Source organism: Amphiura filiformis, chromosome 19 (assembly GCF_039555335.1).
Source record: "Amphiura filiformis chromosome 19, Afil_fr2py, whole genome shotgun sequence".
NCBI classification, from domain to species: domain Eukaryota; kingdom Metazoa; phylum Echinodermata; class Ophiuroidea; order Amphilepidida; family Amphiuridae; genus Amphiura; species Amphiura filiformis.
The window spans coordinates 25,131,237-25,150,110 of record NC_092646.1 but is presented as its reverse complement, the minus strand read 5'-3'; the positions used below and the strand labels follow the sequence as shown (position 1 = coordinate 25,150,110).

General features: G+C 34.6%; 1 protein-coding gene across 1 annotated transcript in view; it reads right to left on the bottom strand.

Moving 5' to 3' along the window:
* Positions 1-12,368, bottom strand: part of LOC140141105 (QRFP-like peptide receptor) — a 187,226-nt gene extending 174,858 nt beyond the window's left edge. The window contains exon 1 of the mRNA XM_072162889.1: positions 11,670-12,368. Coding sequence (XP_072018990.1) covers positions 11,670-12,073 — 404 coding nt within the window. The 5' untranslated portion in view covers positions 12,074-12,368. The remainder of the gene's footprint in view (positions 1-11,669) is intronic.
* Positions 12,369-18,874: the final 6,506 nt, after the last annotated feature.

Genomic DNA, 18,874 nt, shown 5'->3' with positions numbered 1-18,874 from the left:
AAACTAATAACACAGTGGTAACAAAATTATGTATATTATTGGGGTAAGGAATCCAATTACTACACTGGAATTTCAGTGACCCAAGACAAGCGGTTCGTTTTTTATGATAAGAAATAAGGTACCGCTAGGATGTACCTCATTTCCTATAATATATACTGAACCGCTTTTCTTGAGTCACTGAAATTTCAGTGTAGTAATTGGATTTCTTGCCCCAATAATATACATAACTTTTGTTACCAGTGTGTTATTATTTTTTGAGAAAAATGTAAAAATAGTCACAAATTGATCACAGGGGTGGGTGTACCCCCTTAACATCACAAACATTGTGTAGTATCATATTAACAGCTCGTTGCAAATTGCTAGCTTCAATAAAGACAGAGTATAAAACACTTTCTCTGCATAGTGTCCATTATTATTTAATCTTCGACGCTAGGCTGGTGTATGGCGCTGCAAATCTTACACCATTAAGGAATGAAATAATCATTCGCAGAATTCAAGGGAGATGTTTACATCGAAATGAGAACTCATAGGTACACGCGCTTTTCTTCATTTATTGTACTTTTGTCAGAAATAACAAAATATGTTTGTGAAATTATAGCCTGTGCGTATAACATATAATGTGTTATAGTAATCTTGATCAGCTGCAGTCACTCCAACACAAAGCTGCCAAGTTGTTCTCTGCCGCAAGACGCGATAGTTCATCTCCACTTTATGCATAAACTGCAAGTAGGAGAACGCATCAACTTCAAAGTTTGCCTCTACATCTTTAAATGCCTGGAAGGATCCGCACCTCAATACCTCATTGATTCAGTTTCGCTAAAACAACCTCATTCTGGACTGCTCACATGACCATCAATGGACACAACTCAAACCACTTCTCATGTTAGAACTCAAATTGTCGACAGAGCATTCCAAGCTGCTGCACCGGCACTGTGGAACTGCCTCCCACGTAACATCAGGGAGCTTACTCAATCACAAGCTTCGCGAAACCCTTAAAATAAAATGCTTATTAATTTTGTACTTTGTTTATTATTCTGTATGTTCTTGTCATTCACTGCTATGCGCCTTGATCTTTATGTAAAAGGCGCTATATAAATATTGTATTTATGCATGTATGTTAAAAAATTTCTAGCAGATTATCTATCTTCCGTTAATGATTATGATGAGAATTACTACTTTGATGTGTATATCATGGTTCGTTGAAATTGCTAAAATACAGATACAACATTTATGAACAATTCTCAATATGTGACCGTACACCACGAATGAGCCGTAAATGTCCTCAATTGTATTCTGAGTTACAGTGTAAAATGGGCATGAAGGTCGTATTCATAGGTACCTCAATTTGGTGCTACGTGTACCTCATTTAATGAGATACACGTAGCACCAAATTGAAATACCTATGAATATGACCTTCATGCCCATTTTACACTGTAACTCAGAATACAGTTGAGGACATTTACGGCTCATTCGTGGTGTACGGTCACATATGACTTAATTCATTGATCAGTATAAGTGCATTATGACGACGCAGGTGAACTAATACCTTACGTTAATGATTGAAAAACACGAAATAAAATATGACAGTTGAATTGTCAACTACTTGAGGATTTTATTTCCAAGTCATATACACGGCAAATGTTTAAAGTACACGCGTTTTTTATGCTCAAATGAAAAGATTTAATTTGATTTATAAAGATTTGATCCAGTTTCAATTTTAATCAGTCATTTTTTGTTATATGAATCTTCCAAGTAGTATCAAACATACTTTCGTTTGTTAGGTGGTGGCTTTTGTTGAAAACATTTCATAGATATAATCAAATTAAAGGAATACAAAATACAGTTTTCTTGAAGTGTTTAGCCCTAGAAAACATCTGCCTACTTGAGAAAATTACATACTTTTATATATGATAATTTTCTATACAACTACTTGCTGAATAAAGGCCTGATATAATGATGTAATGTACATTGGCCTATTTTTCATTTGCTCGCCTTATTAAAATGAACTATATATGAACTATTCTATGGTATGGATGATAATGTTAATGGCATGGATGTGTTTCATGTTTATGATACTCACTTAAAAGCATGTCATGATGCAAATAGATTATTAAAAGATGCTATGACCTTATAAGGCGATTAGTTCAGATTAATTTATACATATTCAAGGTTTTATGACTTAAAAGCGTTGGTAATTCAAAGCCAGATGCAAGGTTCTGCTTTTTAACCCACCCGCCGACCGCATTGGGCTATTCCATTTAAAATCATCACCCCCTGTGGAAGGTTTTGGAAATATCTTCCACAGGGGAGTATATGTTTTTCAACTGTAATTGGTCAGAGTTAATCATTTTGAAACGAAATTCTTTTGAAACCCATACTCCCCTTGTATATATCATGGCTTTACCTATATCTTCCACAACTGGAGTAAGTCTTTCAAATATAAGTTACCCAATTGTCTATTCTATTTAAAACTCATAATCCCCCTGTGGATTATAATTCCAAGTTCCACAGGGGGAGTGTAGAATAGCCCATTTCTTTGCTTTTTCGGCATTTACCTGCTACGATTATTGTTTAAGTCGTTTTTTTTTGTAATTTAAAGAACAAAGTTCAAAATATGGTTCAAACATTAGTAATCACCCTCAATATTTCCGATTATTCCCTTTAATTTGTATCGTTATTATTTATTATTTATTATTTGTTCTTGTGCACAGATTGCTGAATAAATATGTTTAAATGCATGTTTGAACCATATTCTGTACTTTGTTCTCAAAATCACAAAAACTGACGTTATTCAGCACGCAATTGACGACCGGGTTACTTATGAGTATCAATAAGGTTAAGGTTAGGGCAATAGGGTTAGATCCTATGAACAGTTCTTTTCAAATAAAACTGGCGCTTTATAAATATTTTTGATTGATTGACTGATTTATTGAGTAGGATTTAAGATTATGGTTGTGTTACCGTGTAAAACAAGTGTCAAAGAAAGTGAATCCCCATCGACCAATAATTCCACCAATCGGGGTACCTATTTAGTATTCTGACAAAATTCTCCCTGTTTGTTCCCGAAGGCACGTTTCGATCCCCATCTTTTCTTATCTTCCTCCTCTATACTTGACTCGCTCACACATAATATCTGTTTCTTAATCTGTCTTTTTTCTCTCTCTTCAATTAAAACTCTCTCTTGAAGCTATAATATACGATTTCTGTCCAATTCTTTCCAAGTCTTTTTCAAAAATTATAAAATGATTATACTTAGCAACTGTCAAAAAGGTTTTAATTTCAAGCCAAAATAATGAGCTATAATTATTATATTGGCGGCTTAACTGTGGAGCTCTAATGTCTTATTAATGAGACATTAATTCAAAACGGCTCTATTTCATACAACGCAAGAAATGTGGCTGATTCCAATTAAGTATCAGTTGAATTTTTTAAATGTAACCAAATTCATTTTGAAAGATCGCACATTAAAGCTTTAATCAAAATGTTTCTGTACATAAATACATGCTGTAGCAAACAACAAATTTTACAATAACACTTTTATTTCAAGTAGTGTGTAGATTACCAAAGGAAATGTCCAGTATTTTCAGTATACATGTTTCCAGCTTTTCATGTATAATAATAAATAACTACCAGAGGGTATTTAGTTGGTTACGTTTTTAGTAAATAAATTTGAATAAAAAAATCATTTTCACTTTCATCATAATCGAGGATAGCAAGTATGTTCGATATGGTAATCGTGCTGTGCACATCAAGAAAATCAAAAGAAAGACAATGAAATTGTTGCTTATGGTTTGATTTCTTTGTAATTAACACTTGAAATATGTGATACATTTATTATCTATTTATTATATTTTAAAATTTATGACAAAAATATGCTTATATCTAATCACTGTTTTTTCAGCCACAATAGAACAACGGCGAAAATTATATATGAAAAGAAAGAAACAGAGCCAATCCATGTCAACTCCAGGGATGTGCACTGCAGCAGCTCTTCAATTCTTTTCTTTCTCTGCGTGGTCCTAGATATTGGTGAGAAAGTAAAATCCTGAAAATTATAACTTCATATTCCATTTACTTTTCTCGTTTCCCCCAAAGTTCCCCAAGATATATATTTTTCAAAGTTGTATTTGGTCCCTTTATACATTTATGGCCTCCAAACATCGTCTTTCGCGTTGTGACGCATTTTTACACTGACCCCCTAAATTTTAAATTGCTCCATTGGGAGCTCAAATTTTTAGGATTTTACTTTCTCACCAATATCTACCACCACACAAACAAATGGAAAAGGTGCTGCGGTGCACATCGCTGGAGTAGACATGGATTGGCTAAAAAATGTTGCAGATCTGAAGTTAACGACAAACTTTTTTGTATTGAAAATAAACATTTTATTCCCACAAGACCTAAAATTTGTAGGTCTTTATGAGAACAAATGCGTATCTTCACTACGTTTTTACCTGTATTTATTTAATACCTATTGGATATTGTGTCATATTTGGGCAGATTTTAAATATATTATTTTGTTACAACCTCGTATAAGTCTGTTTCTATATCTTATCTCAATAATCCCATACGTCCCAATTTCATTGTACGTATTTTCAAACGTTTGCAAAAAAATACGACTTACTTTAATTTCTGTGTGTGTGTTTTTCTGTTTATTTGTCTACGGGGACTCGCGTGAATGTTATTGAACATATCGGTGTGTGGCAGGGGTGCATATGTATTGCTACTAGTACTAGTTCCGAGGACAACACACCAACACAATGAGGACATCGTACATGTCCAAGACCAAGACATAGGTCCTCCAAACGTATGTTCTCTGAAAACATTGTAAACGGATCCTTTACCCTACTACCTCCTCTATAGATAACGTCCTTTGTGCGTTGACCTTAAGGCCTTACATTACCGATATTCTAATGCCTAAAACACACCGACAAACAGAGGACTTTTGAGCTTCAACAATTGTGCAAAAATTATATATATAATGTACGTGCCAGTGTTATGGGTTTTGAATTTTAGTATGGTGTTCCAGTCCATGGCACTAATTCCATTTTATCGTTGATGTGTTTAATGCTGTCTAATGTAAGTTGTAGCTGGTAAAGCGTGCATGATACCAGTATGTAACCTTTTGCAGAATACATGCAGGTATATTTTTAGCAATACGCCGCATTTTATTGGCCACAACTCCCTTCATATCGTGGATCTGGACAGATTAACCTTCTGTTTACCGAATTTTTTTTTTGATTTGATTTGTTCGGGTTTTGACAACCCTGGATAACCCAAGAAAGCCTCTATTGAAGCTTATTTCCATTGGGGTCCATTTGAACACCGGGACGGGTTGGGAACAGTCAGGGGTTAACACCCTACTCTTTTCGAAACTGGCTGCGAGATACATGTACAGGTATGGCATTTTGTATAGTATTTTGTGAGACATTCACAAACGTTGGTATGAAGGTAGGTAATAATAAGGATTCCAATATGCATATGCAAATGCATTCAAATATCCTAATTAAAAGGGAGCTCAAATTGGCTTGAGATATTCTCTCAACCGTCTGTACAATCCTCAATGTGCAACGTATATCACGTATATCGCGTTAAATTAATGGTTTTCTCACATCTTCTCGATAGGTTTTGACAGGTTGCCAAATTTAGTAAGCTATATTCAGATATTTGATAATTACATATTAGAACTGGGTATACTTGTGTACAAATTTTTTGTACTACTATCAAGTTCATTTAATAATTTCTATAAACTATAATAATAGTTGTGCATCTTTCTGACTACATCATATTCAAATAACATACACTTCTATAGGGTGTACAACGTACCTGCGGTCCACCAAAGACCATCAATATGATAGGGAACTACTTAGAGTACAATATCATAGTCAATTCAATAAAGCCCTTTCGTAAAACGGGTCATATTTACCCTACTACCCCCTCTACAGGTAACGTTCTCTGTGCGATGACCTCAAGGCCTTACCGATATTGTAGGGCCTTGACACACCGACAAAGAGAGGATTTTCGGGCTTCAACATTAGTGCAAAGGGGCTGGTTGTTTATATATGCATGTGTACTAGTGTATTGCGTTTTGAATTTTAGTATGGTGTTCCAGTCCATCTCACTAATTCCACTTTATCTTTGATGCATTTAATGCTCTTCTTCTCATGTAAGTTGTAGCTGGTAGAGCGTGCATGATACCAGTATGTAACCTTTTGCAAAATATATGTAGATATATTTTTGGTAATACGCCGCGTATTATTGGCCACAACTACCTTCATATCTTGAGGCTTCGTGAGACATATGAAGGCAGGTTATATATAAAAGGACTCCTATATACATATGCAAATGCATTCAAATATCCAAATTAAAAAGGGACCTCAAGTTGGCTTGAGATTTTCTTTTATAAACCGTACAATCCGCAATGTGTAATGTATATCACGTATGTCGCATTAAATTAATGGTGTTCACAGATCTTCACGATAGGGTTTGACAGGTTGTCAAATTTAGTCAGCTATATTCAGATATTTGATAATTACATATTAGAACTGGATATACTTGTGTACAAATCTTTTGTACTACTATCAAGTTCATTTAATAATTCATGTGAAATAGTATATGGTCGAATCCAACGAAAAGTGTACACGGCATGTTCAGGGCCATAACTTAAAAGTATTAATCAATTGGCATTCGTTTTTGTATTGTGTTTATTCGCCTTGATCATACGCTCCGCGCCATATATAATAAGACCCCCCTCTGTGAAAAACTTAGACACAGAGACCCCAAAACATGCTATTTTTACCCATTTTTTCAAAATATTTCTTAAAGTATTTTTAAAAACATCTAAATCAGTTATGAAAAGAAGTCATTGGATTGAATCTAAATTGATTTTCTGAAAGGTGTGTATTCAAAGATTGCCTGTTCAATTTTTCACATATTTGTACATAATTATGAATTTTTGGTGATAATTTTTTGAGTGGTATTTTTTTACATTACCTACGAATACAATTTTTCATAGCACTAGATATATCCTTAAAAAATGGAAATCACTAATAAATGCGCAATTGATACAAGCTTTGATATGTCCAATACTGAAATGCATTGCATTCGGACATCTTTATCATTGTGTTTAGCTGCCAGAAATTCTAAATGGCACAAAGGTAGGTTTGGTAAAAAATATGCATTACCTCCGAATACATGTTAAAAGCTATGTCATTTCCACAAAGTGAGAGAATAGTAAACAATAGTTAAGCAATAGGTGCAGGGTAATACACTCTTTATTTCTACCAAGTTTCAATAGCCTGCGTTTAAATATTTCTGAGATGTCAACAATAAAAGCAAGTATTCGTAGGTAAATTTCGGTAACCGAATGTTACCTACGAATACAATTTGACATCATGACGGTATTGTGAAACACCGCCATTCATGCCAATGCCCATATTGGTACATAACGAAGGCCTGTGTGTTTGCTATCAAATCATATGTCAATGAAAGTTGCGAATTCACATACATGCCCACCATGCAAAAGTGAATACGGCTTAATTGTTGAAAAATATGTACTGAAATAGACGACGGTCTGCTCATTTGAAAGAAAAATCAGATTCAAAGAAGATTAGAAGGGGATAAATACTTGGATTTGTCAACTGTCATGTGTGCTTCATTTTAAATGTTTACCGACCTTCTGGTTTCTGAGTAATTTGTGTCCAAATTGATTTATTCGAAGGTAACTTTTGACGTTTTCGCTAAGGTTACCTACGAATACTATGGAAAAAACGACTGTTCTCATTGTTTCATGATCTATACAACACAGTGAGGGACCCTGGTATAAAGCTAATTGTAGTTGCTCTCAAACGAAAGGCCACAAGACGTAACTGACTCCAAGATGGACTTCACAAGTCTGCAATAACGGTTGTAAGCGATTTGTGTGCAATTAAGCAAATTAAAGTCACTTTAGTGCCTTTGTTTCTTACTTCAATCCTCTTTCAACCGATGTGAACCGACATTATTAATACATGATAGGGTCTAAAGTATCAATAAACGCACATAAAATGAAGTTTTGATTGCGATATCCACCAAAAGTCTAATTCTTACCTACAAATACTGAAATGTTATTTACGAATACAGCATAATACATGACATGTGTAATGAAGTGTCCCTACCAATAGAAATTAATTTTCAAAATCTTTAAGCGGTACACCCGGTCAATATTCTTACCCATATACGGATTCATTAAACAATTATTTATTATGTAAAATTGCTGATTAACTACTTGTATATCAAAATGAAGTGGTCAAAATCTTGCTAAAAGCATCAAAAAATTGTTGATCTAAGGTAATAGCATTTATTCATTTGGACGTACCATCTGAAAGAGATCTAAAACTACCATTTTATTAATTCATTACCATAATAGCAAAATTTAAACCTCTAAACTCAATATAGATATTGTTAAATCGCTCATGTTACCTACGAATACCCGGGTTTCTTCACCTTTTCATCGTATAAAGCGTTAGGTGTATGCGTATAATTTCTAATATTCTTGAAAACATATATCCTACTCGTTCTTATACAATGTGTAAATTGATTCATACTCATTTGATAAATAAAATACAGAAACTGACCTAAACTTCATTTTCAAAAATAAACTAGCATAAATTGACTAAGATCATATTGATCGCATTATAAAAATAATAAAAAATATTTTATGGCTGAGCTAGCATTTTCCTGACACCCTGTCGTCTACATTACACGAAAAAAGCGTTAATGGGAATATTCCATTTGTTTTAGGTTGATTAGTATTGCGATAGTGAAAGCATCCTAGTGGTATTCGTAGGTAACATTGGGTTTTTATATCACATTTACTATCACACGTCCTGGATTTATTTTTCAAGATTAGTAATGGCACTTTTGGTTCCTATAAGGTCAATATGTCATCAATCAATGGGCAAAAGGAAAAAATTGTGGAGACATTTTTATTTCGGACTTTTATTTTGGCCCGTGGACACTTTTGGTTGATTCGACCATATAGTTGTGCATATCATGCAAATAACATATATACACTTCTACAGGGTGTCAAAATCAAACTTTTATTCATCTTCAGTGAAAGCATGCATGAATAACATAACACAGTCAAATTATGAAATAGATAATGTGGACTAAATTTAAAGAGATACACAAACTTTAGCATTACCATATACAAACATTAGGCTATCATATACTGAAAACACCAAAGGTCTAGCATACTTGGTTCTAAAGTTATGAAATTTTGTGATCTCTATTTTCTTATGTATTTTATTGTTTTTTTACTACTCCATATTTTTGCCTTTATCTCAATTTCCAATTTGCCGCCTTTGGCCCCCGTGGACCAGATCGTGTCACATTTGTAGGTTTTCTTGTTCGTAATAACTATGATGATTTGCTCAAAACCCTTTACACATATCTGTGGATGGGGCTCTTCATTTTGGTATGTTTTAAAAGCGCTCGATAGTATGCACATATGCTAACTATCGTGTTTTTACGGTATATAAAGGGCATAAAAACGTTTTAATAACATTTGTGAAAACTTGATGCAAAACATTCTAAACAGAATGTTATTTGTCACTATAATATATTTTGTCACTATAATTAAAAATGTTTTCATGACCAATATATAACCCGACGTTTAAATGTTATTAAAACGTTTTGAATAAATGTTTTAAGGACATATGTGTTTACTGGGATTTGTGTTTTGTGTTTATTTCTCTTCCATTATCGTACAAATAATACCTTTAATATGATTTACGGCTTTTGAAATACGATATGGGTATTTCTATCTGTAAACCCACAAATCTTATAAATTTATAATTGATTGCTCAAGTGTCCAGAAATTATAATGCATATTACATTAACCGCATTATTAGTTCATTTCAATTATATAATTCCCGTGTGAGAGTCGATCAATTAAGGTTAGCAACTATTTTTAACTGTTGCGATTTGGTACAGTTCACATTATCTTGCGAATGGTAGTGAACTTTGTCAAAAATTGCATTGATCATTTCATAGCGAGTGTATAGAAGAAGAATATTCAAATATCACAGATATACTGTTGTAGGTCCTGTGGTTCTTGAGTTATGTTGTAAAGAGGGCTGAAACAACAACACTTTTGTAGAACGAACTTTTGCAAAACATCAAAGTGTTATTTTTCAATAATATATTGATTTAGGTAATGAAAATCGATTTTTGGGATGCTTCCACCAACAATACCTAGTCTACCCTTAACATAGCTTTTGGAGGTAAAGTATTAATATGATTAAGCTTGAGATTTTTCATGTTTTTTTTTTTCTTTCTCAGATAAATTTACCGTGTTTTCTACAAAATGATCCCGATTTAGACATCCTTCCTTTAAGATTCTTGGATGAAAGGAAGTTACCATGTAAGTGATACAAGCGAACAATGGTAAACTAGCATCTTCAAATCAATGTTAGAGGAAACTGTTCGTATGAACACCTGTTGTAGCAACACGTAATTGAATGGAAGTTGGAACTTCATTATTATTATCAACACCGTCGGTTTTTTCCCTTTCTGGAAATCACTGACAGTGCCTTGGATTGATATTATATCGATTTTTATTATGTTCTGAAGCAATCCTTGCATGGAATAAATGGAATCGTTTGAGTTACCTAAATAGCATTCTTTATTGGGCGGCAGTTTTGCAGATAATTATTGAGGTGTGTGAGTTTCATCATTGGATATGTCAGTAGTTATTGATTTGTCATAAAAGTATAGAGACGACTCGTCCTTTGTACCAAGCATGTATTTATGTCCTCAACAGTAAAAAATCACTTAAAAAGTACGTTTTTTCAACCCAAAGTAAAGTATGAAATATTTTACTTAATCACAAATCAGGAATTATTTAGTGGTTTAGGCTCTACATTTCAGCCAAATTTGGTGCATTTCCTGTAAAGGAATATATGATTTCGTAAATATATTGCACAGTACGGCTGGATGATGGTGATATAACATCTTTTGCGTTGCAAATTACACACATCCAGTTCTTGTCCATTTTCAATAATATCAACGTCACGCCTAAACTAATCAAGCTATTTCAATGAAAGTAACAGAATAAGGAGCTGAAATATGTGCCATTGTTTTTTACGTATTCAAATTTGATACACTGTTGCTTATATATATATTTACTATGGTATAGATCATTCTGGGACGCCCTGTATTCAAAATTGCGCGGTCTACTCGCGCTGATACTTTAGTGCTATGACGATTTATAAAGGTTTAAAGGTTAGCAACTATTTTAAACTGTTGTGATCTAGTAGTTCACAGCATCTTGCGAATGGTAGTGAGCTTTGGTAAAATTACATTGATCATTTCATAGCGAGTGTGTAGAAGAATTCAAATAACACAGATATACTTTTGTAGGTCCTGTAGTTCTTGTGTTATGCGGTAAAGAGGGCTGAAACAACAACATTTTTGTACAACGTACCAAAACATCAATTTAAAGTGTTATTTTTCAAAATATATTGATTTAAATAATGATAATCGATTTTATGCTGCTTCGACCAACATAAGCTAGTTTACCCTAACATGGGTATTAGAGTGTCAACAGTACCGAGTTGATTTATTTATACTGGTGTTGTTTTTTTATCAAATACTGCAAGACAAACAAAGTTACAATAAACACTTACCTTTCTAAACTTATTACCATAAGCATACATCCAGAACACGACGGCATGACCAGTACTATGTATGAAATCAGTCGACACATAAACCCGCCATATATCCATGGTCCGTACCGAAACAAATCCATCACTTTAAAAGGCATAAATATTAACACCATAAAGAGATCCGAAAAGGCTAAACTGCACAAAAGCAAAGAAGTCACGTTTTGTCGACTACGTTTACAGATCGCGAAGATGACCAGTGAATTTCCAATAAAACCTAAAAGTATGATGATTATATATATAAACACAAGACATATTTCTGATGGTTCTAATATTGGAAAATCATCATCATAATAAACACTCGAAGTGTCATTGTCTCCTTGTAACTGATACGTAACATTGTTGACAGAGTTGGTTGTTGATACCATTGTTGCGGCTAAGTTGTTGTATTCGTCTCTGACAGAATTCCAAAATCACCTTTGGTTGTCGCTATCTCCACACCACAATAAAGATGAAAATGTAGGTAGATCGCTATTAAAGTGTTATGAAGTTATATGATAGGTCCATCTACATCTCACACATCAGTGTTTCATAGATACCTCCACATCTCCCTGTAACGGAATCCTGTATGTATGTAAAAAAGAGCACAGAAATCGTATTGTAAAATGATTACCAATGATTTGTTAAGTTCAACTCGGGAGTAATTGACGGGGAGTTGCGTGCATTAGCAGACTGTGTACGAACTGAAAGGCTTTACATCTGTCATTGGTTGAATCTAGTGGTAAATGGGAACAGCGACTGCTCATGAATATTTATAAGGACGAGCTGATGAGTGACTCGTGTTGACGAAACCAGATAACATCAACGAGTGTTAATAGCGCTTGCCTCATCTACCGCCGCTATGCATTCAAGTGAAAGATGTGACAAAAAGTTGCCACTAGCCTTAGATCGTGATAATCAATTCATGACAAGCGTCATTACTAACGTTCTGTTAGATGATGTGTTGCTGCAGTCATATGGCATATGAGCAAGATAAATCGCAATCAGCATGGCCATGATTTGGGTGATACAGATACTGACCTCGCCATATTGCTGTACCAATTTTCCAATACTCGCGGTATTTGATTAAATAAAAGATGCGTCGTGCCTGGTTCTTGCGGATTCAGGTTACCCAATAAGAAGTAAGATATTTAAGAAGAGACACTGGTACTTGCACTCTGACCGTTGTATTGGTATACTTCAGTGTTATATTCATTAAAAGTTGTTACTCTAGGGATACAAAGTACTGTACCTGGTTGTCACTTATGCAAAAAGTAGACGCGTGCGAGATGCGTGTTTTTTTGCTTGATAACATATTCTTACACACATACGAAATTCCTATTAATACTACTTTTTTTGTTTCTTTCATTGTTATTGCATTATACAAACTATAATTCACTAAATTCAAAACTTCATTGGAGTAATCATATTCCACATGATGTTAACATTAATATTTTTTATTTGATCATAACTAATAATACTAGATGCGGAATTGCGTGGGCAATATTTGTCATAAAAATATTGCTTCGGCAGCTTTTTTTCGTATTTCCTGATCTTGAAAACACCCGTTAAATTACCGTAATATTATTTGATATCTGAAGGACATTCCTCGTATTCTGAATGTAATTTGGTGCGTCTGATGTGCTCTCAGGTCCCACAAAACATATTGTGCAAACGTTGCTATCCGATTCCTTAAAGAGAGTTCGATTTACATATACAAATAAATCATCCGTATTATATTAGTCAAAGTATGATAGTGAACAATATTTTGATTGGCTAAAATGCTCTTACGAGAAGTCGCGAAATGTGCCCGAATTACCTTTGTATCTCTATCAAAACGTCATGCGCTGTTATACACGAGAGTGTTTGCCTAAACTAGATTCTATAGGTAATTGTATTTATTGAATTTCATTACAAAGAGACTGACCTTGTAGAAATGTTCGTTTTATTTAACAAAAGCAATATTGGCACGACAGTGTTTTCATAGAGTCGTGAATATATTGAAATTGTGTCCTCCTTATATTTTTATGTATGGTACTGTATTGCGCTATAAACTGCCAAACAAAATAGCACTCTTATAAATATATTTTTTTCTGCAATCACTTTCTTTTCTTTGGCATGTTTTGATTGATCTCGATCATGCACAGTAGATAATGAACAACGGTAAAATTGTTTTTCAGTTTCTAAGCAACGCATGATTGCATGATGCTTTCCAAACCGGCCCGATCCTGTTAATTGGGTAGAAATCAATTAAGCTATCGCAGGCGTCTTGAACAATATAGATTCATCTGTTACATTTGTAGCAACTCTTGTATCATCATGTTTAGTACTACATTGCCCCAATAATTGAATGATAAAGCCAAAACAACAATGGTTTACTCCAAATTCAGTGGAGACATGGGGCTAAGTAGCCTATAATTATAGTTTACTACATTCAAACGCTGAAAAGGCAAAAGATTATAGTCATTTTCTTCCGGGAGTGACCACGCATACTTCGGTATATATTTTACTTCCAACAGCAACCAAGTTGAGTTGTTTCATCTATATGTTGACGGAGTATACCATTGTTGATAATAGGGTGGTTTTAATGTATCAATCAATATATGAAATTGGGTTTATTTTGATGCGTAGATTGTTGCCAATTTTCTATTTCTGTGTCCATAATCAATGTGACGGTGTGATACTGATCAGTGGTATAAATTATGGTGAAAATAACAATGGTACGTACCCTACTGGTCATTAGCAAAAATATTAGTGTCGTTGTTGGTTTAAATCACCCTTGCTGATTTACGTTCTGCCTCAAATTACTCACAAGCATCGCACACTGATGGCTTCATTGAGACATGGTGTGTGTGCTCGGTTTACAGTGGAAGAAGATTATTATACCTCATACGGAAAGCGCAGCACTTTTCATTATGTTACGAGTTCCTATACATTTCAAGCAATGCTTTTGACAAATTTTAGTTCTCACAGGAAATTTTGGCCCTGGCCGTGAAGTGACTAGGCTGCCAGTTTGTCATGAAACCAAAGGGCAATATAATGACCCAGATTGACCTTATTGACATCAGGTAACCTGGTTCAGTCAGCTCTCCAGCCTATGGGACCTTCTCTCTATCTCTGGGTTAGATGGCGCAGGGTCGCGCTGCTGTGGTCTTCACATGAGCACCCATCTACATAATTCTATCAAAAGCCAAACGTGTTACACCATACATTCCGTGTGATGAAACATTCTTCACATCGTTTGTTCAAGATGTTGATAGACGCTCCCTTCCACGATGAAGAATCTGCTTCTCAACTCCACTATCCTTTCTCACAATGTGGCCAAAGTAGCTCGGTGAAGGACATTCTGATGTTAAAGTGCTAATCTTATCCAGGACGAAGATGTTCGCATTCGTGTCTTTCTAAGAGCCACGGTTGTTTGATGACATGTCCAAATGTATTCATTTTTTAACAAAGTTGAACACTGATGGCGCTATTTATCTTAAATCTTGTTTGCAACTTTACAAGGTGTAGACACTTGAATAATGGCATTAAAACATCATAAAAACGTTATTTATTTATTATTATTATTATTATGAAAAAGATGAAAAATTTGACGAAGAAAAGAGGTAAAAAATATATGTGTATATTAAGTGTGATAGCTGTTGGTAATGTAAAGGTTTAGAATTGAAAATTATGTGATGTTTTGTTAGAAACAATAATATATGATCACATCAAATAACCGTGGAGCTAAAGCACCACATCTTAAATGCATCTATCTTTTCCCTGTTATGCCCAGGATTCGCATCCGTATGTAAGAATTGCACGAAGTAACTGTACCTTGAGTTGTTGTCCTTGCCATAGAGAATTCTTTTGATCTCAGATGTGCTATCACCGTTGTTGTCTATCATTGAACTAAGGTATTCAAATTGCTTTATACCTCCTCGATCTTTTGACCATCTATCAAAAAATTCAGCCAAAGTTTCTGACATTTTTGTGTGATCGCGGTATGTTTGGCGATCATCGTATGATCGCCGTATGTTTCTTTGGCCGAGTAAATATGCCAGTGAATATTTACTGATTGTGTAAAGATCATGAATCGAGAAATAGGCAATTATTAATGTGTTAAAAACGTTACTGACCTCAGGAGTTCAGCAACTTAATTCATTGTGTGGCCACCCATATAAAAAAAACGCGTATAGATCTCTGTACTATGTTTGTGCTGAATGTCGTGTCATCACAAAATGCGGTTAATCGTGTCAATTTGGAAACTACAGACACTTCTGTAAAAAGTTAACTTGTTGGAAAAACAAGAAGATTGTGTGGTATCGTATAATATAGCTTGGAAATGAACTGAAGATACTAGGCAGTCAACCTGTCGGTTTCACTCAGTCATGCTATCCAACAAACAAACAACACTTACATTGCGCTTTTGATGATCGTTATAAAACACCACTTGAAACCTTGAACAAAGGACATTAAATGTGGAACAGACAAGTAGAGAACAAAAATAATAACACCACTAAGCAGAATGTGGCGAAGTGAGTTGCGAGATTTAGTTTAATAACATTGACATTATTGTATCGCCTGAGGCAGGTTGTGAAAGCCGAAAAAAAAGAAGAAAACATGTAATTTTAGAGCATTCCCAAAAGCAAGTCTAGCGATGCAGGCGAAATTTTTCATCCTTAACTGTTTTTTCTTTTTAAATTTATTTGTAGCACCAAGCAGCTATGGGAGTTACCTGGCTTTGACGAATTTTGGCACTATTCTGGACTGAACATGCATATAATATTGATATCAATTGGTCTTTTTTCTTTCTCTTTTTTTCGTATGTCTCCTGGGCTATTTTAATACAACTCTTGCTGACATCTCCCACTCGTCTGTTGCAGCTCCTGTTTTTGAACTTGATTTAATTGTGCACATTATATTGATTGTATATATTTGCTTTTACCTTTTTTTATCTCTTGTTGCTTTTAAAATAGCTGTTGATGTTTTTAAAATATTGCCATGCTGTTAATACTTTTAATCTACTACATCAATCCACTTGTGTCTTTTGCTCGTTTCCTGAGGCTGTTGGTTTTAAAATCATTATCGTTTATTTTGTTTGCTGTTTTATAATTTGCTCTTTCATGCATATTGTAGTGTAAGTTATTTGTTTTATTACAGAAATTAAAGATACCCACCCTAAACTCTACCCATAGAGAAGACTCGGGAAAAAGAAAAAAATCAAATGTCTTCTTTATGGATAACCGTCCTCAGTGATTGCGAGCACCAACATGCCTCACGGTCCCCTCATACCAGGCCGTTGCAACTCATATATAATATACCAGCGCAATGCAAAATTGTGGGGACACCGTCGGTTTCCCCCGTGTATTATCCGCCGGTGCCATTATCACGTGACTGAAGAAAAATCATGTGCTGCTGCCACCACAGTTTTAAAATCCATTGTATATTGATAACTGATTGATCATTGATTATCGACTATCAATTATGCCCTAGTGGTGTGTAGCTGTTTTTATCATCTTATAATAGTGTACCTTCTTGTCATCTGTGAAATCTGGATTTCTGGGATAAGTTCCAAGACTCAACTGAATCAAGGTATCACAATTCTGCAACCTTGAACATTTTTAAGCTTACATGACTGCTGAATTCTGTTCCTCATTGAACTAAGATTACCACCAAACTGCAGCTGGTCTGCCAACTCAACATTAGCTTATTAAAATGACTTCTGAAGGTACTCCTCCAAGTTTGTACTTTTTGCTATTTCTTGGTTTATTTACAATCTGCCATCGTATACAAACATGTGTAACATCTGAGCTACAAGTACTACATTCTGATAGCCTGAATTACAATGGTAGACTAATTCCATTCTTCGACACAACATTCAACCCAATCAAGAACCCATATTTGTCTACGTTTGATGCACACATACCAACATTATCTGAAGCTTATACCATTTCATTCAGTTGTGCATTGAATCCTCATCAGGGTAGAGGACTGAAGGTTAGTTCTACACCGTTTCTTGGCTACCCAAGGGGTCATCTCCCCCTGTTCATTATAGTCAACTTATTGGCTGGTGACATCAATTTGAACCCGAGATTTGAACTTGAGCTTTGATAGTCAGACGAGTGATGACGGACTTTCCTCCGATGAATTTTCATTTAATTTACCTGACGATGGATCTCAACGTGGGACTGGGATTGACATTTTATATTTAAATGCACGTAGTATTAACACCATAAGAAAAAAGAAACATATAAATAAAATCAGGGATTACTGTGCAATTCAATCAAAAAAACTCTATGACATTATATGTACCACGGAAACATGGCTGAACAGCAATGTTAATGATGCTGAACTCTCTGATTCGGACTATATTTTGTACCGTAAAGACAGATCTAATCACTGGAAGACCAGAGGTGGTGGTCTCTTATGTGCAATAAAAAATAATATTATGTCGCTACATAGACCAGATCTTGAACCTGATAATGATGAAATCATGGTGTTTGAAATAAGACCTACCAAGTGTAAAAAAATGGTCATTGTATTATGTTACAGAGAGCCAGATGGTTGTGTGGATACATTTGTTCAAAATATGCAGCTTGTTTTGTCCAAAGTTGCCTCTGAATTTGATCAGTTCCATGTTATTGGTGACTTCAACTTGCCCATGATCGATGGCTGCAGAAATATGAATAATGTACCCCCTGCTGAACTGTCTTTCTGTGATGTCATAAATTCTTTTTTACTGACCCAGCTTAATTTTATTCCATCCCGTGATGCATGTAAAAATATTCTTGATCTTGTACTAACTACATCTCCTGATAGGTTATCAACTGTGGTTCTACCGAGTGAAACGTTTCCTACTGATCACAAACTTTTAGAATTTCGTATTTTAACCAAAGTTGAAAGACTTAAAAAAATTTGTCGTGAAGTGTATAATTTCAAGAAAGCAAATTTTAATAATGTTAGACATGAGATGGATAATGCTGACTTATTTGATTGTGTTTACAGTGCTGACACTGTTGATACTGCTTGGTCAAATTTTAAAACAATTTTTACAAATGTTCTTGACAAACATATTCCTAAAATCAAAATCAAGGATAGCACTACTCCAGACTGGATTGATTCTGAAGTTCGTCATTTACAGAAAAGTAAGTTCACAGCCTGGAAGCGAGCACAGAAATCAAATTCTGAGCATCACTGGTCAAAGT